Source organism: Phaseolus vulgaris, chromosome 9 (genome assembly GCF_051622355.1).
Source record: "Phaseolus vulgaris cultivar YP4 chromosome 9, ASM5162235v1, whole genome shotgun sequence".
Classification (NCBI taxonomy): domain Eukaryota; kingdom Viridiplantae; phylum Streptophyta; class Magnoliopsida; order Fabales; family Fabaceae; genus Phaseolus; species Phaseolus vulgaris.
Window position 1 is genome coordinate 26,396,572 of NC_143506.1, and position 23,018 is coordinate 26,419,589.

The window sequence follows — 23,018 nt, forward strand, 5'->3', positions numbered from 1 at the left end:
GTCGATTCCCCACGTATGAAACGGCCAAGGGCTGTAAATCGACTTCAACTCCTCGGGAGGCGCCTTGTGCCAATCGGTGTGCTGTTGGCACTGTTTGCAACACTGCGCATACTTCTTGCAGTCTTCTCTCATCGTTGGCCAGTAGTAGCCTGCACGGAGAGTCCTCGCGGCCAGAGCTCGACCCCCGACGTGGCTTCCGCATATACCTTCGTGGAGCTCCGCCATGATTCTCGTGCACTTCTCGCCATGATTCTCGTGCACTTCGTGGAGCGCATAATATCTACCATCTGCGCCATGGTCATGGCGGCGTCGCCTTCAGCAGCGACAGGCGCCACGGGGCTTGAACGATTGCTTCTCATTTTTCTCATGAACTTAGCGAATCACAGAATGCAGCGAACAACACTTACTTCAGCTACGATTGATTCAGCGATCAATCGGAAGAAACTGTGCGAAACTCCGCAAGAAAACTCAAGAACACCGCAAACCTTCAAAAAAACTTGGAACTCCACCAGAAACCACCGCTTCTTCCACGAAAAAAAAAATCGAACAAATCGAAGAGCTCGAATTCCACCGAACAAATCACGCGTAAACAGCAGAAAACCTCACTTCACCGAACAAAACCTCAAACGAACGGTGGAAAACGTGAGAAACACTGAACAAAAGCTAGATGAACAGCGAACAACAGTTGCACCAGCACACAACCACACAGAAAGCTACGAAAACCTCCAAGACTCTCGCTGCGGATGGGAACAAGTTTTACACGGCCCCACGGTGGGCGCCTGATGATCCTGCCTGTTGACCAGAGCGTTGAAACCTGCCTCGTCAAAGGATCGACTTGCGCACCGCTTCAAACGTCCGTCCTTCTCCAAGATCCACCTCAAGAACCTGCAAAAGAACAGAGCGGCGCCCCTGCGGCCGATCGCACTCCAACGCCCAAGTCAGTGACCGAACCACAGAATACTGAGAGCAAGAACGCTCCAAAAATCTCAAGGAACCGTGCAATGTTCTCTCTCACAGTGTGCTCTAGAACTCGCAAGCGTAAAGAGTATAATCTGAACGTGCGTACCCCAGAAAGTTCGTTGAGAACTCTTATATACTTGGTCACTTTCTCTCTCCTGGTACTTACAGATTTAGACACGTGGCTCGCATCCAACTGTACACGTGCCATCATCTGGAGCCTCCTTGACTTGGGCGCTGCTTCTACTCTCATTTTGGCTAAGTTATTTATGCATGGTACTGCCCAGTGCATAGCTAACTTGGGAGTGCGATCTCTACTGGAATTGGCGAGTTAGGGTGCCTTCGTACACCTTCCCTGTGGTCTCGCCGGCCGCCTTCATAATCTGCACCACCTTCATCTCTGGCGATGTGCTTGCTCTTCCGATCTCCAATCACTAGGTCGCCTGAGTTTACATCTGGCGACTTCATCTTTAACCCGGTGATCGCCGATTCTGGTATGCTGGAGATCGGAACACGCCAACTTAATAACTGGCGACTTCACGAGCCCCCCGACTTCCTTCCCTTCTGCCAACCTGGCGCCTTGTCAACACGCCTATACTGTAGCTGGATGCCACGTCATCACTTCCGACTACCAGGGCGGTACAGAAAAGAACATCCAAAGCATTAGTGTAAGACGTCATGAGTTCAACAATAAAAACAAGAAGATGTTTATGTTGTTTAAGTAAATTAAACAACATCTCCACAGTTTTTTGGTTTGTCAGGCCTTTGGCATTAAAAAAAACAAGAAAACTTCATTGCAACTTTTTGGATGGAACTGTCTTAACACCTTTTTTTATTTATTTACTAGCCCCTTTAGGGCGGTCTCCCTGGTTTCCTAGTGGTGCGTACAATATCCTCCCTATTATCACTAACATTTTCCTCAGCCTCACTATCATAAACCAAAAATTTAGATGCCACATGTTTTTCTACAGTTATTTGCTCACTATGATGTAAATCAACAATTGGAGTCGGGATAATTGGCTTTCCAGTATTCGGGCCACCTGTCGCATCTGCAATTTCTAAACCAACAAAGGATGAAAAAGGATTTTGCAGAGCCAACATACTATTATTAGGAAGTAGAGTTTTGGCAACAACAAGTGATTTTTCATTCATAGGAGAACTCTTCCTTGGCGGAGATGGAACAACAACAAAACAGATTGGAAAGCAGGAACCTTATCAATAGCAGTCGTAGCAACCTGTGAAAGCGGATAATCTTCTGCAATAGGCTATTCTAAAACCTAGGCATGGTCAAAAAGGGTGTTTGACAAATTTTGTCGAGACGAGAATCTATCATGATCAAATGCATCCTCCATAAATTTACTATTTTATTTAGTGTTTATTTGGTCGATACAAATTAATTAATATTACTTTGTTATTTTTAAAAATTATTAACGTGGGGCATGTCCAATGCATGTGCATGACAACTAAACCTCATTATCTTTATAGTGATTCTATAAAAGATTTGTACTTGTGTAGACAAAGTGGGTTTAGATAGTACCTGGAACTAACTATTCAATTGTTGACTCCTCACTCTAAGTCTTTTTCCTTAATTTTTTGGTGCTCGGTCAGGGTTGACTTGCAAAAGGTACTCCGACGATCAAGTAAGTACTCAGTATTTAGAGTATATATTAAGAACTGATTCAAAGTGTACCTTAGTCCTCTAAAGAGAATTTATTTATAGTGTTTGATCATGGACTATTTGTTGTAATGGAATGAATCAATCATATATGAATGTTAGCTTATTTTTAAGGGAATTTCCTGATTTTTTGAGGCATTACCCAGATTTGATGGGACGTGTCTCTGATTCTCAAAGAGTCTTTACAATTATTTTAACTCTAACTACTTTAAATGTTTTACGATCGGTCGGTCACCGTAATTGAATAATTCTACCGTAATCGAGTAATTTGACTCGTTGGGTGACACAGGTACAAGATTATTTCAATTGAAAGAGAATGCAAAAATTAATGAATAAAATTAAGGTTAGATGCTGACTTGAGTGTATACAGTTGTTATTTGTGAATGGAGGTATCATTACTCCAAAATAAACCATTAGAATTAGAATGGGATCAAATAAATAGCTTCTTATTATATCAAATAATTAAAAATAAAATATTGGAGATTTCAGTTAAAAAAACCAATGATTAAAAACGTTAAATAATAATTTCATTTTGATAAATTTTATTTTAAAAAAACGTTTTTATCCCCACTTAGTGATTATGTGATAGAATTTGCCATGGTTCCAGCATTAAAAAATCATTTTGTGATGATAAAAATTTAAAATTTATAGGCACTCGAAGTTAAAAAATAGTTAAATAAAACTATTTGTATATAAAGGTTAAATATATATAGTAGGAAGTTGAAATAGAAATTCAATTTTTACATGAGATTTTTGTGTGTGCCCAAAAGTTGTCTTGTCCTGAATTTCCACGTTTAGAAAGTATGATTGTGTTGATCAAAAATAGCAGAACCAGTTACGCCACAGAACCCAGTTTGAAGATCCAGGTTTTATGTTTCAAATCCGTAACGTTAGTATGTTGAGGTTACGTTAGTGTGTGTGTGCCTTATCATATAATGCTATGCGACAGACAACGTAGATGCACAATATCCAATCGTTTTTTGTACTATATTTGATCACCAATAAATTAACAACTGTATACACAGACTGTATGTTGTTATTCAATTGCAACATGCACACAACGCCCTCATAATCCTTCACCTTGTTCCAAGTGTGAACCGTGGCAGATCAGAATTAATTCTTCTGATCCAAATGGGGTCCAACAATTCAAGGTTGAATGGAAAAGGAGGGGAGGTGTTGCCTGCTAGGGTCCGTAGCAGAATTGAAGAGTTGAGACGCAGGAGTGAAAAGAAGGAGCTGAATTTTGATGGTAGTGTAGATGGTGGAAAGTCTCAATATTATGAAGAAAATTATGGTGGCGACAGTAATAAGGGTTCTCTGAATGACATTAGAAAAGACAAACATGTTGAAAGAGTCTCCAAAGTGGTTCCAGTGCCAGTTTCTGAACCCGGGAAACAGCATAATGAGTTATACAATGAAGAAAAAGGGAGAGATGTTGGAAAGAAGGATGAGAACGTGAAGAGTGCATGGCTGCAGCAAGGGAATGCAACGTATGGCAGTGATGACGAAGAGGACGAAGATGAAGATGACGACGACATTGAAAGTGGAAGAAATATAGGTCCATCATCTCCCAGTTTCAAAATTTATTGCATAGAATCCAAGAACAAGAAGGAGGAAGAATTTCCTGAGTCAAAGGATCTAGGTATAATTTTTAAAAACTATCATTTTATAATTGTGATTTGAGAATTTCAAAATTGTTCTATATATATTTCAGTAAAATGTTGTTTATCTTTCTAATTCTAATCTTATAGGTTGTTAACATCATCTTTTTTATTATGTTTTTGACCGTTTCTTTTGAAATGGATCGGTGCTACGTTTTCATTTAACAACTTTTATTAAAAGAAACTATTGCATGTTGTGTGCATTATGTTGCTGGTCAATTTGTATGTGACAAATAGTCTAGTTTTTTTATTAAAAATACTTAGTTATATATGGAAAAACAATGAAAAGATCATAAACATAATGATCTCCAACTCTGTTATAATTTTCTTTCATTTTGTCAAATGCAGCTGATGATGAGAACCAACTCCAAAAGTCACTCAGTAATAGTATGGAAAACTTAGTATTGGTTTCAGCTGGGAACACAGGAAACTCCAACGAGGTATATATATAAGCTGTTTTCAGTATTTTGTGAATTGGTTATCTAATTAGTGTAGTTGTATTAACATAATTGTAAAACCATTAATTTGAGTTTAATCTGAGAGTCTCTCATTATTAGATGCTTCAGATTGTTAAGATCAAATCAGCTTCGAGTAGAAAAGGAAAAATGAAACAGGCAATGAAGAAGAATCTACTCTACGTTAAGCATATGAACCGAAAGAAGCCACCAGTGTTGGTTTGCACAGGCACTGTTGACGGAAGACATCTTCTTACATATCACTAATTAGTAATTAATGATTAATGATTACTGCACTTAGGTGAAAACAAAAATTAAAATTTATTTATAATACCTATGTTTTTTTTTTTTTTTCTTGGGCTGTTGAATGTTCTTAAGTTCTTATTAATCATCATATACTGATAGGTGATATACCTGCCTGCCTCTGAAAAGTACCACGTAATAATATCTGTTTCTTTAGTTTATTCATCTATGTGACTAATGTCCGGTGTGTTAATTAATTTCTTTTTTACTTTAAGTTTTTTCTCAGGTCTGTATAATGATATTACTACTCGTGTGTAAATCAATTTTAGTTATTTTCATTTTCTAAACTTTAGCTTTAAAATTTTGACTTATAAAGGTGTTCTTAAAATCTACTAAACAAAAACTGAATCAAACACAATCTATGGGTTCCCAAATATTTACTTAGCATTCCAATGCTGGAGAGCAATTCCTTTGTAAAGAAAAACACATGATCAAACTGCAGGCTTAGAAAAGAATGAGGTCAACAAAGATAAGCTATGAATCAAATGAAACTTGATATATTTCCAACTATTTTGTTTGGATTTTTGGCGAGGAGGGAAGATGAGACATCAATAGCCAAAACCTAATGAAAATTTTATTTATACTTATAAAAATTTTAATCATAGTTTTCTTTAACTATAATTATGAATAAATTTACTATTTTAAGTTCATTTAATTAAGTTTATTTGGACTTCATATGTTATTATTGTTAATCTTGGATTTTTAGTCACAATATACTCTCCAACTCACCTACTAAAGCTTAACCGAAGAAACCAATAAAATATGACCAAGTTTAAGGAAGGGGGAACTTGTGAAACCTCTTCTGGTTAGTTGAAAATTATGTTAAATCAACATAGTAAAGGATTATATAGTATGTCATTTTAACAGATTCATTTTTTGAACAATTAACAGTAATGTAAAACAAAGAATCTTTTGGTCAGTTGAAAATTATGTTAAATCAACATAGTAAAGGATTATATAGTATGTCATTTTAACAGATTCATTTTTTTGAACAATTAACAGTAATGTAAAACAACGAATGTAACAAAGGAGGAAGAAAGATACAACATATTTATATTGGTTCATAGTTCAGATTAAATTCAACAAAATTTAGATTACATGTGATCAAGAATTACTTCTTGCACCTTAAGAACATATTATAAAGAGACCCTATAAAACTCTATTACAGTTCTTCAAAACTGAGCACCCTATTCAGCAAAACATCTTGTAATTAACTCACAAACAAATACAATAAAACGAATTCACTTATTCAAGATGATCTCAAGACTTGCAAAGAATTCTCAATAACACAATTTTGATCTCAAAATATATAACTCTTAGATGTAAAATTTATTCTCTCACTTTTCGCTCAAAATTTCTCCTCTCTTTTTAAATGTTTCATAAATGAGAGTTATGATGTCAGTTTAAATATATTAAAACTTCAAAATAATTTGTTAAATTCACTTACTAGTGAAATCAACAAATCAAATCATTATTTCAACTTGTTAAAAACAGATTGATAAAACATTCTAATAACATAAGTAATTTCAATCTATTTAAAATATCATTTAACAAACTAGAAACACTTAGACATATTTACTTAAGGTTTAAAGTAATTTTAACAAATTAATTCGATAATTTAATCGATTAAAATATTCATTGCGTTCTTTTAAGATTACAGTCCTTTAAGAATGTTCTCCTTTAAGATTGTGGTCCTTTAAGACTGTTGTCCTTTAAGACTTTAATTATGAACATTTTAACATATACACAGTTACAAGGGAAGAGACCAACTAGGTTTCCATTAATCCTAATGGAGAGCATAGTTGAATGAAGGATAACATGTGATGCAATCCAAGTTCTTGATTGTGGGATTGAATGGAGCAATGCAGCGAAAGGATTTAAAGAGAGGAGCACCGAATGGCAATGAAGGTGTTAGGCTTTCGGTGGTTGAAGGTGCAATGAAGGGAAATGAGGTTTGGCCAACCTTTTAAGGATGGCTAGGCCATAAAAGACTCACTAGCAAAGAGAGATTTGAGAGAGAATGAGCTTCATTTCAGAATACTTAATTCAATTAATTGCAAATTTGAATACATGTATGAATCTTAGAGTGTTTATAGATGAAGGTGACTTGTTCCTTAAGCTACCATAACTCTAGTTAAGTAGAGTTAACTATGGTGAGTATGGTGGCTTAAGAAAGCCCTATGCATTCTTTTAAGGTGCTCTAGAAGCCCTTACTTGTGTGACAAGTTAAGGTTTCTAGAGTATCCTTATTTCATCTATAAAATACTCTAAGGAAAAGTGAAATGTAAATCCTACACAAGTATATTCTAGTATTTATATAATTGTATGACTAGGAGATATAACGAGAAGAGTTTTCTAACTATTGTCACCTTTCTTTATTCTTCTAGTCATAGTCCGAGTTAGAGGTCATATGTAAATGGTGTTGGATGGTCCTCCATCAGGCTCTCCCCCTTGAAAAGGATCTATCCTCAGATCCGGTTAATGATTTGTGGGAATGTCACCTGAAAAAGGAGAAAGATCAGTAATATTAAAAGTAGGACAAACACCATAAGTATCGGGAAGATCCAACTGGTAAGCATTGTCATTGATGCGTTTCAAAACTTGAAAGGGACCATCTCCTTTGGGACTAAGTTTGGATTAGCGTTGGGAGGGAAAACAATATTTCCATAAGTGTAGCCAAACCCAATCATCTTCTTCAAAAAAGATTTTCTTGTGGCCTTTATTATGGTATATCTCATATTTTTGTGTTTGTTCCTCAATACGACGCTTAACCTTGGCATGACATTGTTTTATGAACTCAGCTTTGGAAATACCGTTAGTGTGTAGAAAAGACTGAGTATCTGGCAAAGAGAGGATATTGAGGGGTGTGCGAGGATTAAACTCATACACAACTTGAAAATGAGAAAGATTAGTGGTGTGATGGATAACATAGTTGTATGCAAATTCAACGTGAGAAAGAAGGTCATCCCAGGTGGTTTTTTGATCATGTAAAAGGGCTCGTAACAAGGTAGAGAGAGAACGATTAACCACCTCAGCTTGTCCATCAGTTTAGAGACGACAAATGGTGGAGAAATCTAGCTTTGTGCTGACTCTAGACCATTAGGTTTTCCAAAAGTGACTAAGGAATTTAACATCATGGTCAAACACAATGGTTTTGGGTAAACCATGCAATCAAATAATTTCTTTGAAGAAGATTTTTCCAAAAGAAGCTAGGATCATCAACCTTATGACATGCAATAATATGAGCTATTTTGCTAAAACGATCAACGACGATAAAATTAGAATCAAAACCCTGAGGTGTGTGAGGTAAACCGAGGATGAAGTCCATACTAATATCTTCCCAATGGGTAAAAGAATGTAAAGGCCATAGGGTTTGAGTTTAGATTTAACTTGTAAACAAGCAATGCATTTAGAACAATGTTTTTAAACATCAACCAGCATATGAGGCCAAAAAAAAAATAAAATTAAAATGGAGAGCGTTTTATCAACCTCATGGTGACCCATCAAACCACCTTATTGACTCATTGTAACTAGTAACCGACGAATGGAGCTATTAGGAATACAGAGGATTCCTTTGGAAAGGAGATACCCATTGGAGAGAGAGAAACCATCAAATGGTTTCTGAAGACATTTAGAAAAGATGACAGAAAAATGGTCATCAGAATGGTATAATTTCTTAATGTGATCAAAGCCTAAAACTTGAGCCCCGAGGACATTGAGTAATAAATGATGGCGAGACAAAGTATCAACCATGATATTTTGGGAGCTTTGTTTGTGTTTAATGACATGAAATTGTTCCAAAAATTTGACCCATTTGGCATGTCTTTTATTGAGTGTATGCTGACCCCGAAGATATTTTGAAGATTCATGGTCGGTATGGATAATGAACTCTTTGGTGACTAAGTAATGGTGCTAAGTATGAAGAGCATGGATAAACGCATATAGTTCTTTATCATATGTAGGATAACTCAAAGTTGCACCTTTGAATTTTTAGGATGACCATGCTGAGTTAAGACAACATCGATTCCGATAATGGAAGCATCACATTTGATTTCTACGGTAGAGGAAAAATCAGGGAGAGCTAAAACAAGTGCTTGAGTTAAGCAAGTTTTGAGAGTTTGGAAGGCAGCGTCTTATTTAGGTCCCCATTGAAAAGGAACATCCTTTTTGACAATATTGTTAAGGGGAGCAACAATGGTAAAGAAATTAGGAACAAAACAGTGATAAAACCCAATGAAACCGTGAAAACTTTAAATATCATTGACTTGTTTGTGGAGTGGTCCAATCCTGGATGGCTTGGATTTTGGTGGGGTCAACTTGAACCCCATTTTTCCTGATAAGGAAAACGAGAAAAATGAAAGTATCTTGACAAAACGTACATTTATTGAGATTAGCAAAAAGATGATGCTCGCGAAGTAAGGAAAAAACATGGGCAAAGATGGTGAATATGGTCGGCATGAGTGGTGCTATCACTACAAAAAAAATCAGTATTATCTACGAATTTTTACCCAAGGATTTGAATTTGTAGGAAAATTCAGCTTTACTTACGGATATTACCCACGAAAAACATTACCTACAGATATTACCCATGGACAATATTACCTACGGATATTACCCACAAATCTGAATCCGTAGGTAAATTCAGCATTACCTGCCAACTATTACCCACAGATCTTATTACCTACCAACTTTTACTCACGGATCTCTATTACCTTCCAACTATTACCCACAGATCTTTGTTACCTACCAGCTATTACCCATGGATCTTTGTTACCTACCAATTATTTACCTACAAATCTTTATTACCTACTAATTATTACCGACAAACTATTATCCACGAATCTTTATTACCTATCTACTATCGTCATAATAATTATATACATAATATTAAAAATATTATTATAATATAAATAATTATAAAATCATAACTAATATTTTTAAAATAATAATAATCATAACTAATAATACATTTTATTAATATTATAAAATTAATAATATAAATAATATTATTAATAATATGAATAATATTAATAATAATAATAATATTAGTAATATTATTAATATAATAAAATAAATAATACTTGTAATAATAACATTAATAATATAAATAATATTAATAAATTAATATACAAGTATATTCTATTACTTATCTAATTGTATGACTATGACATATAATGGAGCACATAAGGAGAGTCTTCTGACTATTGTCACCTTTCTCTATTCTTCTAATCATAGCCCGAGTTAGATATGTGAATGGTGTTGGATGGTCCTCCTTCAACATGGATCCAAGTAATAAAAGAATGGTGAAAACCAAATCCTTTCAAGACTTTGCAAGAGAAAGGACCAAAGGAGGGTATGAAAAGCCTTATAGATATCAATTTTGTAAGTCACATTCACACCTCTAGCCTTTCTGGAAAGAAGATTAACAACTTCAAGAGCAGTGTTGATACAATTATGTATATGTCTCCTTTTAACAAACTCAAGCTGATTAGGATAAACAATATCAGAAATAACCACCACAAGCCTATCATTAAGGACCTTATAAATGAATTTGAATATAAAGTTGGCCACAACAAATAGGTCTTAAGTCTTTGATGGAGTCAGCCTCATTAATTTTAGGAATCAAGGAGACCACATTATTGTTCATACGAGAGAGAATCCAATTCTGTATAGAAAATTGACAAACAACTCTGAACATCAATATTAAAAATATCCCAACTAGAGTGATGGAAAGTACCCCAAAACCATTAGGACTAGAAACACTGTTGGACTTAAGACTAAAAACAACTTCCTTGATATCCTTATCATCAAGGCATTTAATAAGCATATTATTATTTGCAGTAGAAATAACAGTAGGAATATAAAATTTGATAAACTCCTCCATGTTCCCTGTAGGAGAAGAATTAAACCCTAAACCCTAAAACCAAAATATAATCCTCAATATTAAGGGGGGGGCAAAAAATCCAAATTGGAAATTCCAATCCATAATTGATCCAAATCCATATTACTTTTAATCCATTTAAATGGATTTATCTCAAATCCAAATCTATATTTTTGGAATTTAAGTCTAATCTATTTAATTGGATATGGATTAGATATAGATTGAATACATTTTTAGATTATCCAAATTGGATTTTGACTTGGCCCAAGCCCAGGTTGAGCAGAGTCAATACGGGCCCATGTTGAGCTAAGTCGGCTTGAACTCATGTCGAATCGAGTAGGCCCAAATCAAAGTCAACCCGGGCCCATATCTGATACTGAGACGAGTCAGACTAAGTCCCTGTCAAGCCAACTCCACCCGGGATGATGCCGAGTCAAATCAAGCAAGGCGATGTCGAGCTACGTCGGCCCAGGCTGTTGCCAGGCTAGCTCAACATGATCCGATGTCGATCAGAGTAAGCCAGGGACAATGCCGAGCCGAGTCGGCCAAGGCTGGTGTTGAGCCGATTTGGTCAGGGTCAAGTCAGACCAAACCGATATCGAGGTGAGTCGGTTGGGGCCGATGTCGAGCAGCATTGACCCAGAATAATGTCGAGCCTCGTCGACCCAGGTCCATGTCAAGCAGTGCCAATCAGAGCCCATGTCGAGCGATGTCGGCCCGGGCCGACTTGGTTCGACATCGACCCGGGACAATGTCAAGCATCGTCGACCCGGACTGATGTCAAGCAGAGTCAGCCCGGATCGATGTCGAACGGGGTCGGCCCTGACCGATGTCGAGCAGAGTCGACCCAGTTCGATTTCAAGTGGAATCAACCTAGGCCAATGTCGAGCAAAGTCGGCCCAGACCGACTAAGGTCGAGCGAAATGGATCTAGGCCGATGTCGATCAGAGTAGGCTTGAGTCGATGTCGAGTAGAGTCGGCCCGAGCCAATGTAGAACGGAGTCGGCCCAGGTAGATGTCGAGCGAAGTCGGTCCAGGTCGATGTCGAACGGACTCGGCCCAGGTCGATGTTAAGGGGAGTTGGCCTGGGTCGATGCCGAGCTGAGATGGCCCGAGCGAACCCATGTCAACCGCAATCGACCTGGGCAGATGTCAATCGAAGTCGACCCGGGTTGATGTTGACCGAAGTCGACAGGAAACAATATTGACCAGAGACGGTCTGGGACGAAATCGACCAGCGTCGACCCAGGACGATTTTTGGAGTCGGTCTAGGTCGATGTCGAGCGGAGTCAGCACAAGCAGATGTTGATCGGAGTTGGCCCTGGTCGATGTCAAGCAGAGTTGGCCCGGGCTAATGTCGAGCGGAGTCGGCCTAGGCCGTTGGTTAGCAGAGTCAGCCCGAACCAATGTCGAGCGGAGTCGGTCCGGGCCGATGTCGATCGGAGTCGGTCTGGGCCGATGTCGAGCAGAGTCGATCCAGGTCAGTTTCGAACAGAGTCGGCACAGGCCGATGTCGAGCGGAGTCGGTCGGGGCCGTTATCGAGCGGAGTCAGCCCGAGAAGATGTCGAGCGAAGTCGGTCAGGGTCAGTTTCGAGTGGAGTCGGCCCAGGTCAGTTTCGAGCGGAGTCGGCACAAGCCGATGTCTAGAAGAGTTGGCGCGGGCTGAAGTCGACCAATGTCGGCCTAGGCCGATGTCGAGCGAAGTCGACCCGAGCAAATTTCAACCGGAGTCGACTTGGGCCGATGTTGAGGGGAGTCGGCTAGGGTTGATGTCGAGCGTAGTTGACACGGGCCGATGTCGAGCGTAGTCGGCCTGGGCCAAAGTCGACCAGTGTCGGCTCAGGTCGATTTTCGGATTTGTCGATGTCGTGCGGAATCGGCCCAGGGCGATGTCGAGCGGAGTCAGCCTGGGGTGATGTTGAGGGGAGTCAACTTAGGTCGATGTCGAGCAGAGTCAACACAGGTCAATGTCGAGCAGAGTCAACCTAGGTTGATGTCGATCAGAGTCGCCCGGGCAGATGTCGACCAGAGCCGGTCCGGGCCGATGTCGAGTTGAGTCACCAACGAACCCATATAGAGTCAAGTTGACCAAGGCTGAGTGGGGCTAGGCCCAGGTCGAGTCGGGCTTGGTCATTGTAAAATTGAGTCAGATAGTTTCCATGTCGAGTCGAGTGGGCCAAAGTCCTTGTCGAGTCGAGTGGGTCAAAGTACATGTCGAGACAATTGGACCCAGAACTTTTCAAGCTAAGTCGGTCAGGACCCATATATAGATAGATTTAATCTAATTAACAAAGTGGATTTAATCTAATTGACAAAGTGAATTTAATCTAATTAACAAAGTGAATTTAATCTAGATTTAATCCATTTAAAATGGATTGGAAAAAATCCATATAAATTTAATCTAGTTAAAATGGATATGGATTCTAAATCCAATTAATTTTATTGGATTAGATTGGATTTTGAAAAATTGAGTTCATGACACCCATACTCAATATGCGGGTCATTAAAAAGGAATTATTTACTCTTAGTCTATTAATCTTAGTATTATTATTCTTACGTTTCACCACATTATGAAAGAAAGAAGTATTTCTATCGTCCATCTTTAAACTATAATATTCTAGCTTTTTCTTGCCAAAATAAGTCTTCACGGTGAAGAACATGGTCTAAATTCTCACGAGATTTAGATTCCTGAGCAGTAAGAGACTCTTTATTCCTTCTAGTAGCATCTTCCAAGTTTTTCTACATGGCAGGAGGGATTGTTGTTTCTCAATCACCACAAAATGAATGTTCCCAAACACAGTTTTGTTCCATCCTTTGAGCAAAACTTTCAATCTTTTGAGCTTGAGGTGGAGGGTCAACATAGGGCAACCACCTTTGATCTATTCATCCTAATAATTTTTAACCGTTTCCAAGCAACTGGGGTTTTCAAGCCACATTTTGAAGAACCAAAAAGAAGCAGTCTTGAGTTACTCAGTAGAAGAGGAGAGACAAGCAAGAAGAGGAGAGTGATATGAACAACTTTTAAACAACACCTTGTACTTGCAAGAAACCCACTGATCAAGACAATCAAGGTTGTAAAGGACTCTATCCAACCTTCTATCAATCTTATTCTGACCTTGACATTACTCTAGGTGAAACAATCTTATTCTGACCTTGACATTACTCTAGGTGAAACAAGGACCAGAAAAAGGCATGTTTAACAAATTATTAGAATTAATTCAATCAAGAAACTCAATACAAGATACTTGATTAGGGAAATCCCACCTTTACAATCGTCATTAGAAAGAACAACATTGAAATCACTAAGGATGCATCAGGGACAATAAGACAATTAAGATCACTCCATAAGGTTTTTATGGCCGTATAGGTGTTGGCCCATAAACACCTGCAAAATTGAAACTTTTAAGATGCAAAAGGCAATTTACAGTAATGAATTGAGATCCAACCTTGAAACTTTGAAATAAGTTGTTGGCAACAAAATACAATAACTTAGCTACTTTATTCATGATTTGAGAGTGAGCAACCAACTGTAAGTTCACAACTTTAAAAAGAGAATCGATGTAGACAATCATAGGTTCATCACTGAAAACGAAGAATAGGCTTATGTTGTTCAAGTAGATTAAACAACATATCCATTTATTTTTTATTAACAAGCCCCATTCCAGAAAAAGCAAGGGACCATCATCATTTCTTCTTAGTTGAGACTGCCTTAGGAGTCTTTTTGTTTCATTTGTTACCAACCTTAGAAGGGTGCCCAGGTCTTCTTATGGTCTACACAATATCATCCCCATTATCACTAGCTTTTTCCTTTGCCTCAATCTGATTAGACCAGAATTTAGAAGCCAATTTGCTTTCCTCAATGAAGTTTTGTGTATCAGCATTCAGACCAAGAGGAGAAAAAGCCTCTGCTGCTTCTTCATTTTCCATACCTGCTAAAGAAGAAAATTGATTATGTAAAGGTATTATATTTTTAGGAACCTAGAGATTTTCAGCAGACTGGTCTTGCACTTGCTGCTATGAAGTAGCAGTGGCATGATCCAATATCAGATCAGCAACATCTGCCACTTTTTGCTGGGATTCATCAAGATGATCAATGCTTTCTAGAGAAGGCATTCTCGCTAAGGAGTCCACTGCAAAACTGGTTGGAGACATGGTTATTGTAGCAGCTTCATCAACTCTTTTGTTGGCAGAAGCAACAGAGTTTGTTGTAGATATTTTTTCTATAGAGACAGTAGTAGAAGGGTTTGTTGAAGAGTTCTTTTCTACAGAGACAACATTGCTCTTAGTAGCAACAACAACAACCCTTTCTGTAGAGAAATCAGTGCTCATAATAGGAGTAATTTCAAAGTTAGGATTATCCTTTTCAATGATATCAACCACTTCAAGAGTTTGTGATTCTGCTGTAGTCTTATCCGTAGATGGAATAACAGATTCAACAACATTAGCAGTAGCAGCTGAATTCTGTACCTGCAAAGTTCTACACTTACCAATGTCTTGACCTATCATCTTGCAATGTTTGCAGAAAAGAGGCAATCTTTCATACTACAGCAATGAAAGCATAACTAGGCCTTTCTACCAATAGCTGATTAGGCAAAGAGGAGAGTAAATCAATATCTATGAGAACTCTAGCATAAAAGCCACGGGTTTTCTTCATAGTACAATCATCTAAAGCTAAGGGTGTACCAATTCTTCTAGCAATAGAGAAGATAGCCATTGTTGCCAATATTCAAGAGGCAAACCATGAAACCTAACCATGCTTGAGTTTTGGTATTTTCATTGTAGATTAAACAACCACAAGAAGCCAACAACAAGAACTCTCCTCATCTCTTCCAAAGAAGCAAATTCAAACTCAACCAAACCAATTGCTTTCCATATTATTTACAATTTCTTGGTGAATTCGAGATGAGTCAAGGGTTGATCTCCTTTGGAAAACACCACTCTACCATTCAGGTGATTCTTACATTCTTCGAGATAGGCCGAGTAAACTTCTTCAGCAATTAGACTTTTGATATTGGGCACAAATTCTTTTTCTTTCAAACAGCTCCATGGTATCTGAAAACCAGTTGATTCCTCCGCCATGTTGCACCAAAAAGAAAGCGGAGCCCACCACCGCTTTAGAATTGACCAACAGCATGCCTACCAACTCTGCACCAGAAAACGTGATCAACAAGAACAGAAACCAAGCAATTCTTGGAAAGAATCTTGGCCACGCTAAACACCAAAAAGCCTTTGCCCAGTAGATCAGGCACCAACTCCAGCCCCATTTTTCTACACGCACCAAGCGAATCACACGGGACTCCAACTGCAAATGTGACCCACTAGCAAAGGTTCAAACCAAGTGCACCCTTGGTCACGCACCTGTTAACGTGAATGGCCCACTAGCAGCGGTGCAATCCAACTACACCCTTGGCTACACACCTCCCGCACTCAAGAACCCAAACGTGGATGTAACGTAACTCAATACCAAATCATGGACAACAAGATTATGGAGAGCAAAAGAACACTACCTTCCAATAATGGAGCCACTTGGAATCCAAGAGTTGCACGTCCCAAACAAATGAAGGAGTGAATCGCACAGCAGCACCTAGCCAAGCGGAGTCTTCCAACCCACAAAGCACCAAGCGGTGCCAACCCCTCAGCAACACTCACCCACCACCACTGCTAGGGTCTATTCATCACCAGGAACAGGAACAGGTGTGGCATAATACCTTGCCTCCTAGCATTTTTTTTAGAATTTTTTCATAATAAGTGTAAATTTCCTAGTTCTCTGCTTGATGTAATTTGATTCTTTTCTTCACTAAGTATAGGTCTTAGCCTAGTACCCATACTAGTTTGCATTCTCTTTATTTTTTTTCTTTTAATAATACTTACTGAGTCATAGTGATACATAACATCAAACATTAAACAAAATCTTATTTTCCAATACTCAAAAATATATTCTTACATATAATATAAATATTTTTAAAATATATTTTAAATAACTAATTTAATACAAGTATTAATATAATATTAATATTTTATATTATTCATTAATTGATGTTTGACTTTTACTTTCATCTTTTAGTTTTAAAATATGTATTATTACTGCAATATATATACATGTACACGAATCAAGCTTTTAAATATTATTTTGTATGTGATAATATATTTATATATAGAGATTCTAACGAAAAGTGATACATAAATTCACATTTCAATTATTAATTTCATAATTTATTAGGTTTCGTAAATACAATACTTAAAATTGTTTAAAAAATACTTTTTATATCTACACTAACTAATATTAACTAGTACATTAAAATGTATGTAATAATTAAAGATTATTAATAGAGAGTCTTTTAATTTTAAGATAAAATTGCATTAGATCCAATGGATATACGAAAAATTAGGTTACAGTATTTATTGTTGTAGAAAAAATATTCAAATTTTCTATACGTATTTGTAGAGAAAAGTAGATATTATAAAGAGTGTCTAACAAAACATTGCAAGAAATTAAAAAAAAAAAGTCCACCCACCACTATTTTTTATTTATTATATTGGTACGAATTCTTTATTATCGAATTATATCTCATGATTTATTTGGTTTAAGATGGATTGAATAAATAATTTTTTGAATAAGATGGAAATAATATTTTTAAGTAGAAAATTATTTGTCGCAGTGTTGAACAGAAATTCCATGGAAATTCACGGGGCCTTCAAATCAAACACTTGGTTCGGTAACAAATTTCAGAGTGGTGTCATGTTTTTCGACATTAAATGTAAGTGTTAAAAGAAAACCAGATTACGAGAATACGCGTCACTCCCCTCGTTCACCGCACCGGTCCGGCACGGCCAAAGGAAATTGTAACGGCGTTTTCCGTAACCACCGAAAACAGTAGTATATATAAAAAGAAAGAGAAAGGAAAAATATATCACTCACTCACTCACTCGCTCGCTAGTGAAAAAGCCACACGACCTTTATTCCCCTCGCTTCTTCTGTACACTTCTTCTTCTTCTTCTTGTTTTCCGTGATAAGAGGAGTTTTTGGGTTCTCCCCGTCTGTGACTCACTGTCTAGGGTTTTGTTATTGGTGGTGACAGAGTGAAGATGATAGACTTTGCGCGCGTGCAGAAGGAGCTGGTGGAATGCAGCAAGGACTCAGAGGGATCGGGCATCAAAGTGAGTCCGAAAAGCGACGATCTTGTCCAGTTATTCGGCACCATTCCGGGTCCTGTTGGAACACCCTATGAAGGAGGCATTTTTCAGATTGATATCACATTGCCAGGTACGAAAATTTCTTATTTCTTTTGCCTGTTTCTTTCATTACCCTAAATTGTCTTTTGTTTTTCCCTAGTCCTAGGGTTTCAATTCCCCTCAATTGTTGGGCTCCTTCTTTCGCTTCGCCTTTTTATTATTGCTTCGTTGCTTTCGTTACAGAGGGATACCCGTTTGAACCCCCCAAGATGCAGTTCAAGACCAAAGTTTGGTACGAGAATGAATTGTTATTTACTGTTCTGTTTTCTTTCTTTTTTTCGCGAAATTTGATGTGAGTGTGTGGAGCACGGAGTCCTTAACCAAACTGATATTGTTAAATATGCAACTCTCCATGGGTAGGGGAAAGGGGAGAAAGTGTTTTGGTCTAGTTTGGAAAGTTATTACACTTTGTTGTTTGGGATATATTGACAATTTTTAATTTAATGCAATGATGCAGTTCAAAACCATCTTCCAGTACGAAAATAAATTGTTATTTACTGTTCTGTTTTCTTTTTTTTTAAATCCTTCTTTTTTGGGCTGAAATTTGATGTTAGGGGTGTGGAGCATTGAGTCCTTAAAGAAACTGATATTGTTAAATTTTTTGTTTTCATCTATGTGCAACTCTCTGTGGGTATGGAAAAGGGGAAAAAGTGGGTTGTTGTTTGCGAAATTGATAGTTTGTAATGTAATATAAGAATGTGCTTGGGGTTTGGACTGGAAGGTGAGCTTTTCCTAGACCAATGTGTTGTCATATATATTCATGGACGATATAGGTAATTGTCGTGTGGTTTTGTGCTAGGGTTCCTCCTGATTCGATTTTGTCATTGATGGTGCTTGAGGTTCATTTTAACCCACTAGAGAAGCTCAATAGGCTGATCCTCTTCATAGGATAGAGTATGGTAGTGTGATACTTTTTGTCTCTCAATCTTTTGATATGATGTGTTCTGTATTTCATCATGTGTATATAAGCTAAGTTTCTGTTGTGAGTGATTCATGTTATTATGTTAGGTAAATTGACGAGTTTTATGTGTTGGCTGCCGAGGGTCTAACACAACCCTCCTCCATTAACCGGGCTTGGGACCAGACCAGCTATGATACATAAACGGACTTCTCTCATTGATTCTTAAACTGACAAAATATATACCTCACTTGTTTTGGTGTTCATTCAAATTTGGAGAATAGTGAGTTCCCCACAAGTTTTGTTGCAAACTCGAGTTTTAAGTTGCCCCACATCAGGAGTTCCGAAGAAGCTTTTGATATTTTGAGTTTATTTTTTCTCTCAGCCTCTATAAAATGAGCTATTTCTTTTGCTATGCAAATATAGCATTAAATGGATTACTATCAGAAAACAGTATGTTTGGTTGATTAATGTGTGGATTTTATTGTCTCTGTTAAACATTGAAGGCACCCTAATATCAGCAGCCAAAGTGGAGCTATTTGCCTGGACATCTTGAAGGACCAGTGGAGCCCGGCACTCACTCTGAAGACTGCACTTCTTTCTGTGCAAGCACTTCTCTCCGCCCCTCAGCCTGATGATCCTCAAGATGCTGTGGTGGCACAGCAGGTATGACTCATTCTGTAGTGAAGCTGTGTCTCTGCTTATGTGAAATGCTATAGCACAGTATATTGAATATTATATGCATGTGTAGTTATGCTAGATAAACTTTTGTGATTGTAATCCTGTCTATCTATGGATAATGTAGTATCTGAAAGACTATCAGACATTTGTTAGCACTGCCCGCTACTGGACTGAAAGTTTTGCCAAGGCATCAACACGCGGGATTGAAGACAAGGTACTAAGCTTGTTGTCCCTTTTTATTGTTGGAATATGGATGCACATTATTGAGCGTATTTACATGTCCTGACCACCGTGTGACATTGTCTTAACATTCATATGCAGGACATTCTTTATTACTTTCTTATATGGATTTGTTTTGGATAAATTGGTGGTGTAGTTTATTGTTTTACAAAAGCATATACTTTCATGTATATATACTTCACTTTATTATATTATTTACTTGTTTTTTTTTTACATGTATAACCTGTTTAAGAATATAGACGTGTTTTTCACATGGATAGTGCAAAATAATGATATCTAAGCTACTTAGGTAATTATTTTCATATCCATTGTTAATGAATCTATTATGACAATACTTGTATATGGTAATTTTATAACGCTTGCAATTTCTTTTTAATTTGGTACAGGTACAGAAACTGGTTGAGATGGGATTTCCAGAAGCTCAAGTAAGGAACATTCTGGAAGCTGTTGGTGGTGATGAAAACTTGGCTCTTGAAAGGTTGCTGTAGTCCCAAGTTTGAAGTATCTTCTAAAGCGTTCTGTCATGGTGAAGTTTAGGATGACATGGTGACATAAGATGATGGAACCATATAGACAAAAAGGTTATAGAGTCTTATAAATTTATACTTGACGTATCGTATAGTCCTTTTGTTCACCTTTTGACTTCTTTTTTCCTTGGAAACTTCGCTTCTCGACTATCTCTTATGATTATATATCAGTAATGAAATTACATACCTTGTTGGCAAAGGTTTCTGCTTCATAGGAGAGTTATTTAATTACTGTGTTGACGATTTACGAATTGGAACCCATTTCACAATTAAATTATTGTTGGCAAAGGCCCAATACCGTAACAAAACGTACTTGCTTCCTGCACTCTTCTGATTTCTTACTGCATCATCCCACTTTTTAAAAATGACTAATTTGTTCTTTATAACTAAGGGTGGGAAAAAAATCCAAATTACAAAATCCAATCCATAATTTTCCAAATCCATATTAGTTTTGATCCATTTAAATGGATTTATCTCAAATCCAAATCCATAATTTTGGATTTTAAATCCAATCCATTTAATTGGATATGGATTAGATATAGATTGGATACATTTTTGAATTATCCAAATTGTATTTTGGGTTGGATTTTGACTTGGCCCGATCTAGGTTGAGACAAGACAATTCAGGCCCAGGTTGAGCAAAGTCAACCCAAGTCAACGTCGAGCTGAGTCGTCCGGGCCCAAGTTGAATTGAGTCGATATGGACCAAAGTTGAGCCAAGTCATTTCGGGCCAAAGTCGAGCCGAGTCAACCCTGGGCCAAGTTGAGCAGAGTCGGTCTGGTCGATATTAAGCTGAGTTAGTCCATGCCAATGTCTGGTCGAGCCAATCCAGGCCCATGTCGAGCTGAGTCTTTCAGGTCTGATATTGAGTCGAGCGGACACGGGCCGATATCGAGACGACCGGACCAGGGCTAACGTCGAGTCGAGTGGGCCCGAGCAGATGTCATGTTGAGTGGGCCCGGGCAGATGTCGAGCAGACCCGGGCAGATGTCGAGTCGAGTGGGTCCGAGCCCATGTCGAGTTGAGTGGGCCCGGGCCGATGTCGAGCCGAGCAGGCCCGGGCAAAAGTCAAGCCAAGCAAAGTCGGGACGATGTCGAGTCGTCCAGGCCTAGGCCGATGTCGAGTCGCCTGGGCCTATATCGAGTCGAGCGAGCCCAGATTGATGTCGAGACGAGCGGGCCCGAGTTGATGTCGAGTCAAGCGGGCCCGGTTCGATGTCGAGCCGAGCGGACTCGGGCCGATGTCGAGTCGTTCAGGCCGGGTCGATGTCGAGCCGAGCGACCCCGGACTGATGTCAAGCCAAGCGGGCCTGAGTCGATGTCGAGCCGAGCTGGCCTGGGTCGATGTCTAGCCATTCGGGCTCGGGTCGATGTTGACTCGGGCGGACCCGGGCCGATTTTGAGTCGTTCAGGCCCGGGCCGATGTCGAGCCGAGCGGGCCCGGACTGATTTTGAGCCGAGCGGGCCTGGGTCGATGTCAAGCTAGCGGGATTGAGCCGATGTTGAGCCGAGCAGGCCCGGGTTGATGTCGAGTTGAGTGGGCTCGAGCCGATGTTGAGCAGAGCTGGCCCGGGCCGATGTCGAGTCGTTCGGGCATGGGTCGATGTCGAGTCGTTCGGGCCCGGACCGATGTTGAGTTGTCCGGGCCCAGGTCGATGTCAAGCCGTCTGAGTCTGGGTCGATGTAGAGCCGAGTTGGTCTGCATCAAGGTTGAGTCGGCTTAGGCCCAGTTCGAGTCAAGTTAGTCTCTCTCGATATCAAAATGAATTTAATGTAATTGACAAAGTAAATTTCATATAATTAACAAAGTGGATTTAATCTAGATTCAATCCACTTTAAATGGATTTAAAAAAAATTCAAATATATTTGATATAGTTAAAGTGAATATAGATTTTAAATCCAATCCATTTATTTGGATTTGGATTTAAGATCCAATCCATCCCCACCCTTATTTATAACAATCATGGCAATATGTGTCTCATTGATTTTTATTTTATTTTTAATTTTATTCTATATCTAGATCACACTAATATATAATTTGAAGGAAAATTCTCCATCTACTTCCATATTTTCTTCATTCATTTTCATATTAATTATAAAAAGTTAGTTTTAATCTTTTTAGAAAATGTAAATATTTCTAAATAAATTATAATCCTACCTTTTTAAATGATTTCACCTAGACCCTTGTATAATCATATCTTTCACTTTCATTTTTCTCCAACTGTAATATTTGAGAGAGTAGTTTTATCATTTGACATATTTTAATTTACTCTATAAAATAAATCTACAGTTGAGGATTTGGGTCTCATATAGTTATAAATTTTTTTTTGGACAAACATCATAGAAATTCTATCAAGAATATAATTATTGTTGTACTTGTAATAGTTCCATGAATTACATGATTATTGCAACCCAAAGGAAATTGTGAACCCCCTAAAACCAAAAGTTTCTTCTAAGATTTTTTTTTAGTTGATTATTCCATTTTGTACCTTTTTTTGAGTTTTG

General features: G+C 38.1%; 2 protein-coding genes across 4 annotated transcripts; both read left to right on the forward strand.

Annotated features, from left to right (window-relative positions):
* The first annotated feature begins 3,705 nt into the window (after nt 1-3,705).
* Nucleotides 3,706-5,110, forward strand: LOC137822317 (uncharacterized). Its single transcript, XM_090295676.1, has 3 exons — nt 3,706-4,274; nt 4,642-4,733; nt 4,851-5,110. The coding sequence occupies exons 1-3, from the start codon at nt 3,764-3,766 to the stop codon at nt 5,013-5,015; spliced, it is 768 nt and encodes a 255-aa protein (XP_090151802.1). The 5' UTR covers nt 3,706-3,763; the 3' UTR covers nt 5,016-5,110.
* An 11,351-nt stretch (nt 5,111-16,461) lies between these two features.
* On the forward strand, nt 16,462-20,711 carry UBC27 (ubiquitin-conjugating enzyme 27). Of its 3 annotated transcripts, XM_068625061.2 has the most exons (7): nt 16,606-16,627; nt 17,593-17,910; nt 18,013-18,197; nt 18,350-18,398; nt 19,571-19,730; nt 19,870-19,959; nt 20,372-20,711. In XM_068625061.2, the coding sequence occupies exons 3-7, from the start codon at nt 18,020-18,022 to the stop codon at nt 20,471-20,473; spliced, it is 579 nt and encodes a 192-aa protein (XP_068481162.1). In that variant the 5' UTR covers nt 16,606-16,627; nt 17,593-17,910; nt 18,013-18,019; the 3' UTR covers nt 20,474-20,711. The 3 variants fall into 3 exon arrangements, with proteins under 3 accessions (XP_090151247.1, XP_068481162.1, XP_068481163.1); XM_090295121.1 differs by lacking the exon at nt 17,593-17,910 and having other exon boundaries at nt 16,462-16,627; XM_068625062.2 differs by lacking the exon at nt 16,606-16,627 and having other exon boundaries at nt 17,609-17,691.
* The last annotated feature ends 2,307 nt before the right edge of the window (nt 20,712-23,018 follow it).

Bases quoted from the DNA above. Each gene is read 5' to 3' on its own strand.
- UBC27 (XM_090295121.1), top strand. From the start codon at position 18,020: ATGATAGACTTTGCGCGCGTGCAGAAGGAGCTGGTGGAATGCAGCAAG. The intron at 19,731-19,869 runs GTATGACTCATT...TGGATAATGTAG, and splicing joins ATGCTGTGGTGGCACAGCAG to TATCTGAAAGACTATCAGAC. The intron at 19,960-20,371 runs GTACTAAGCTTG...AATTTGGTACAG, and splicing joins CACGCGGGATTGAAGACAAG to GTACAGAAACTGGTTGAGAT.
- LOC137822317 (XM_090295676.1), top strand. From the start codon at position 3,764: ATGGGGTCCAACAATTCAAGGTTGAATGGAAAAGGAGGGGAGGTGTTG. The intron at 4,275-4,641 runs GTATAATTTTTA...TGTCAAATGCAG, and splicing joins TCCTGAGTCAAAGGATCTAG to CTGATGATGAGAACCAACTC. The intron at 4,734-4,850 runs GTATATATATAA...TCTCATTATTAG, and splicing joins ACACAGGAAACTCCAACGAG to ATGCTTCAGATTGTTAAGAT.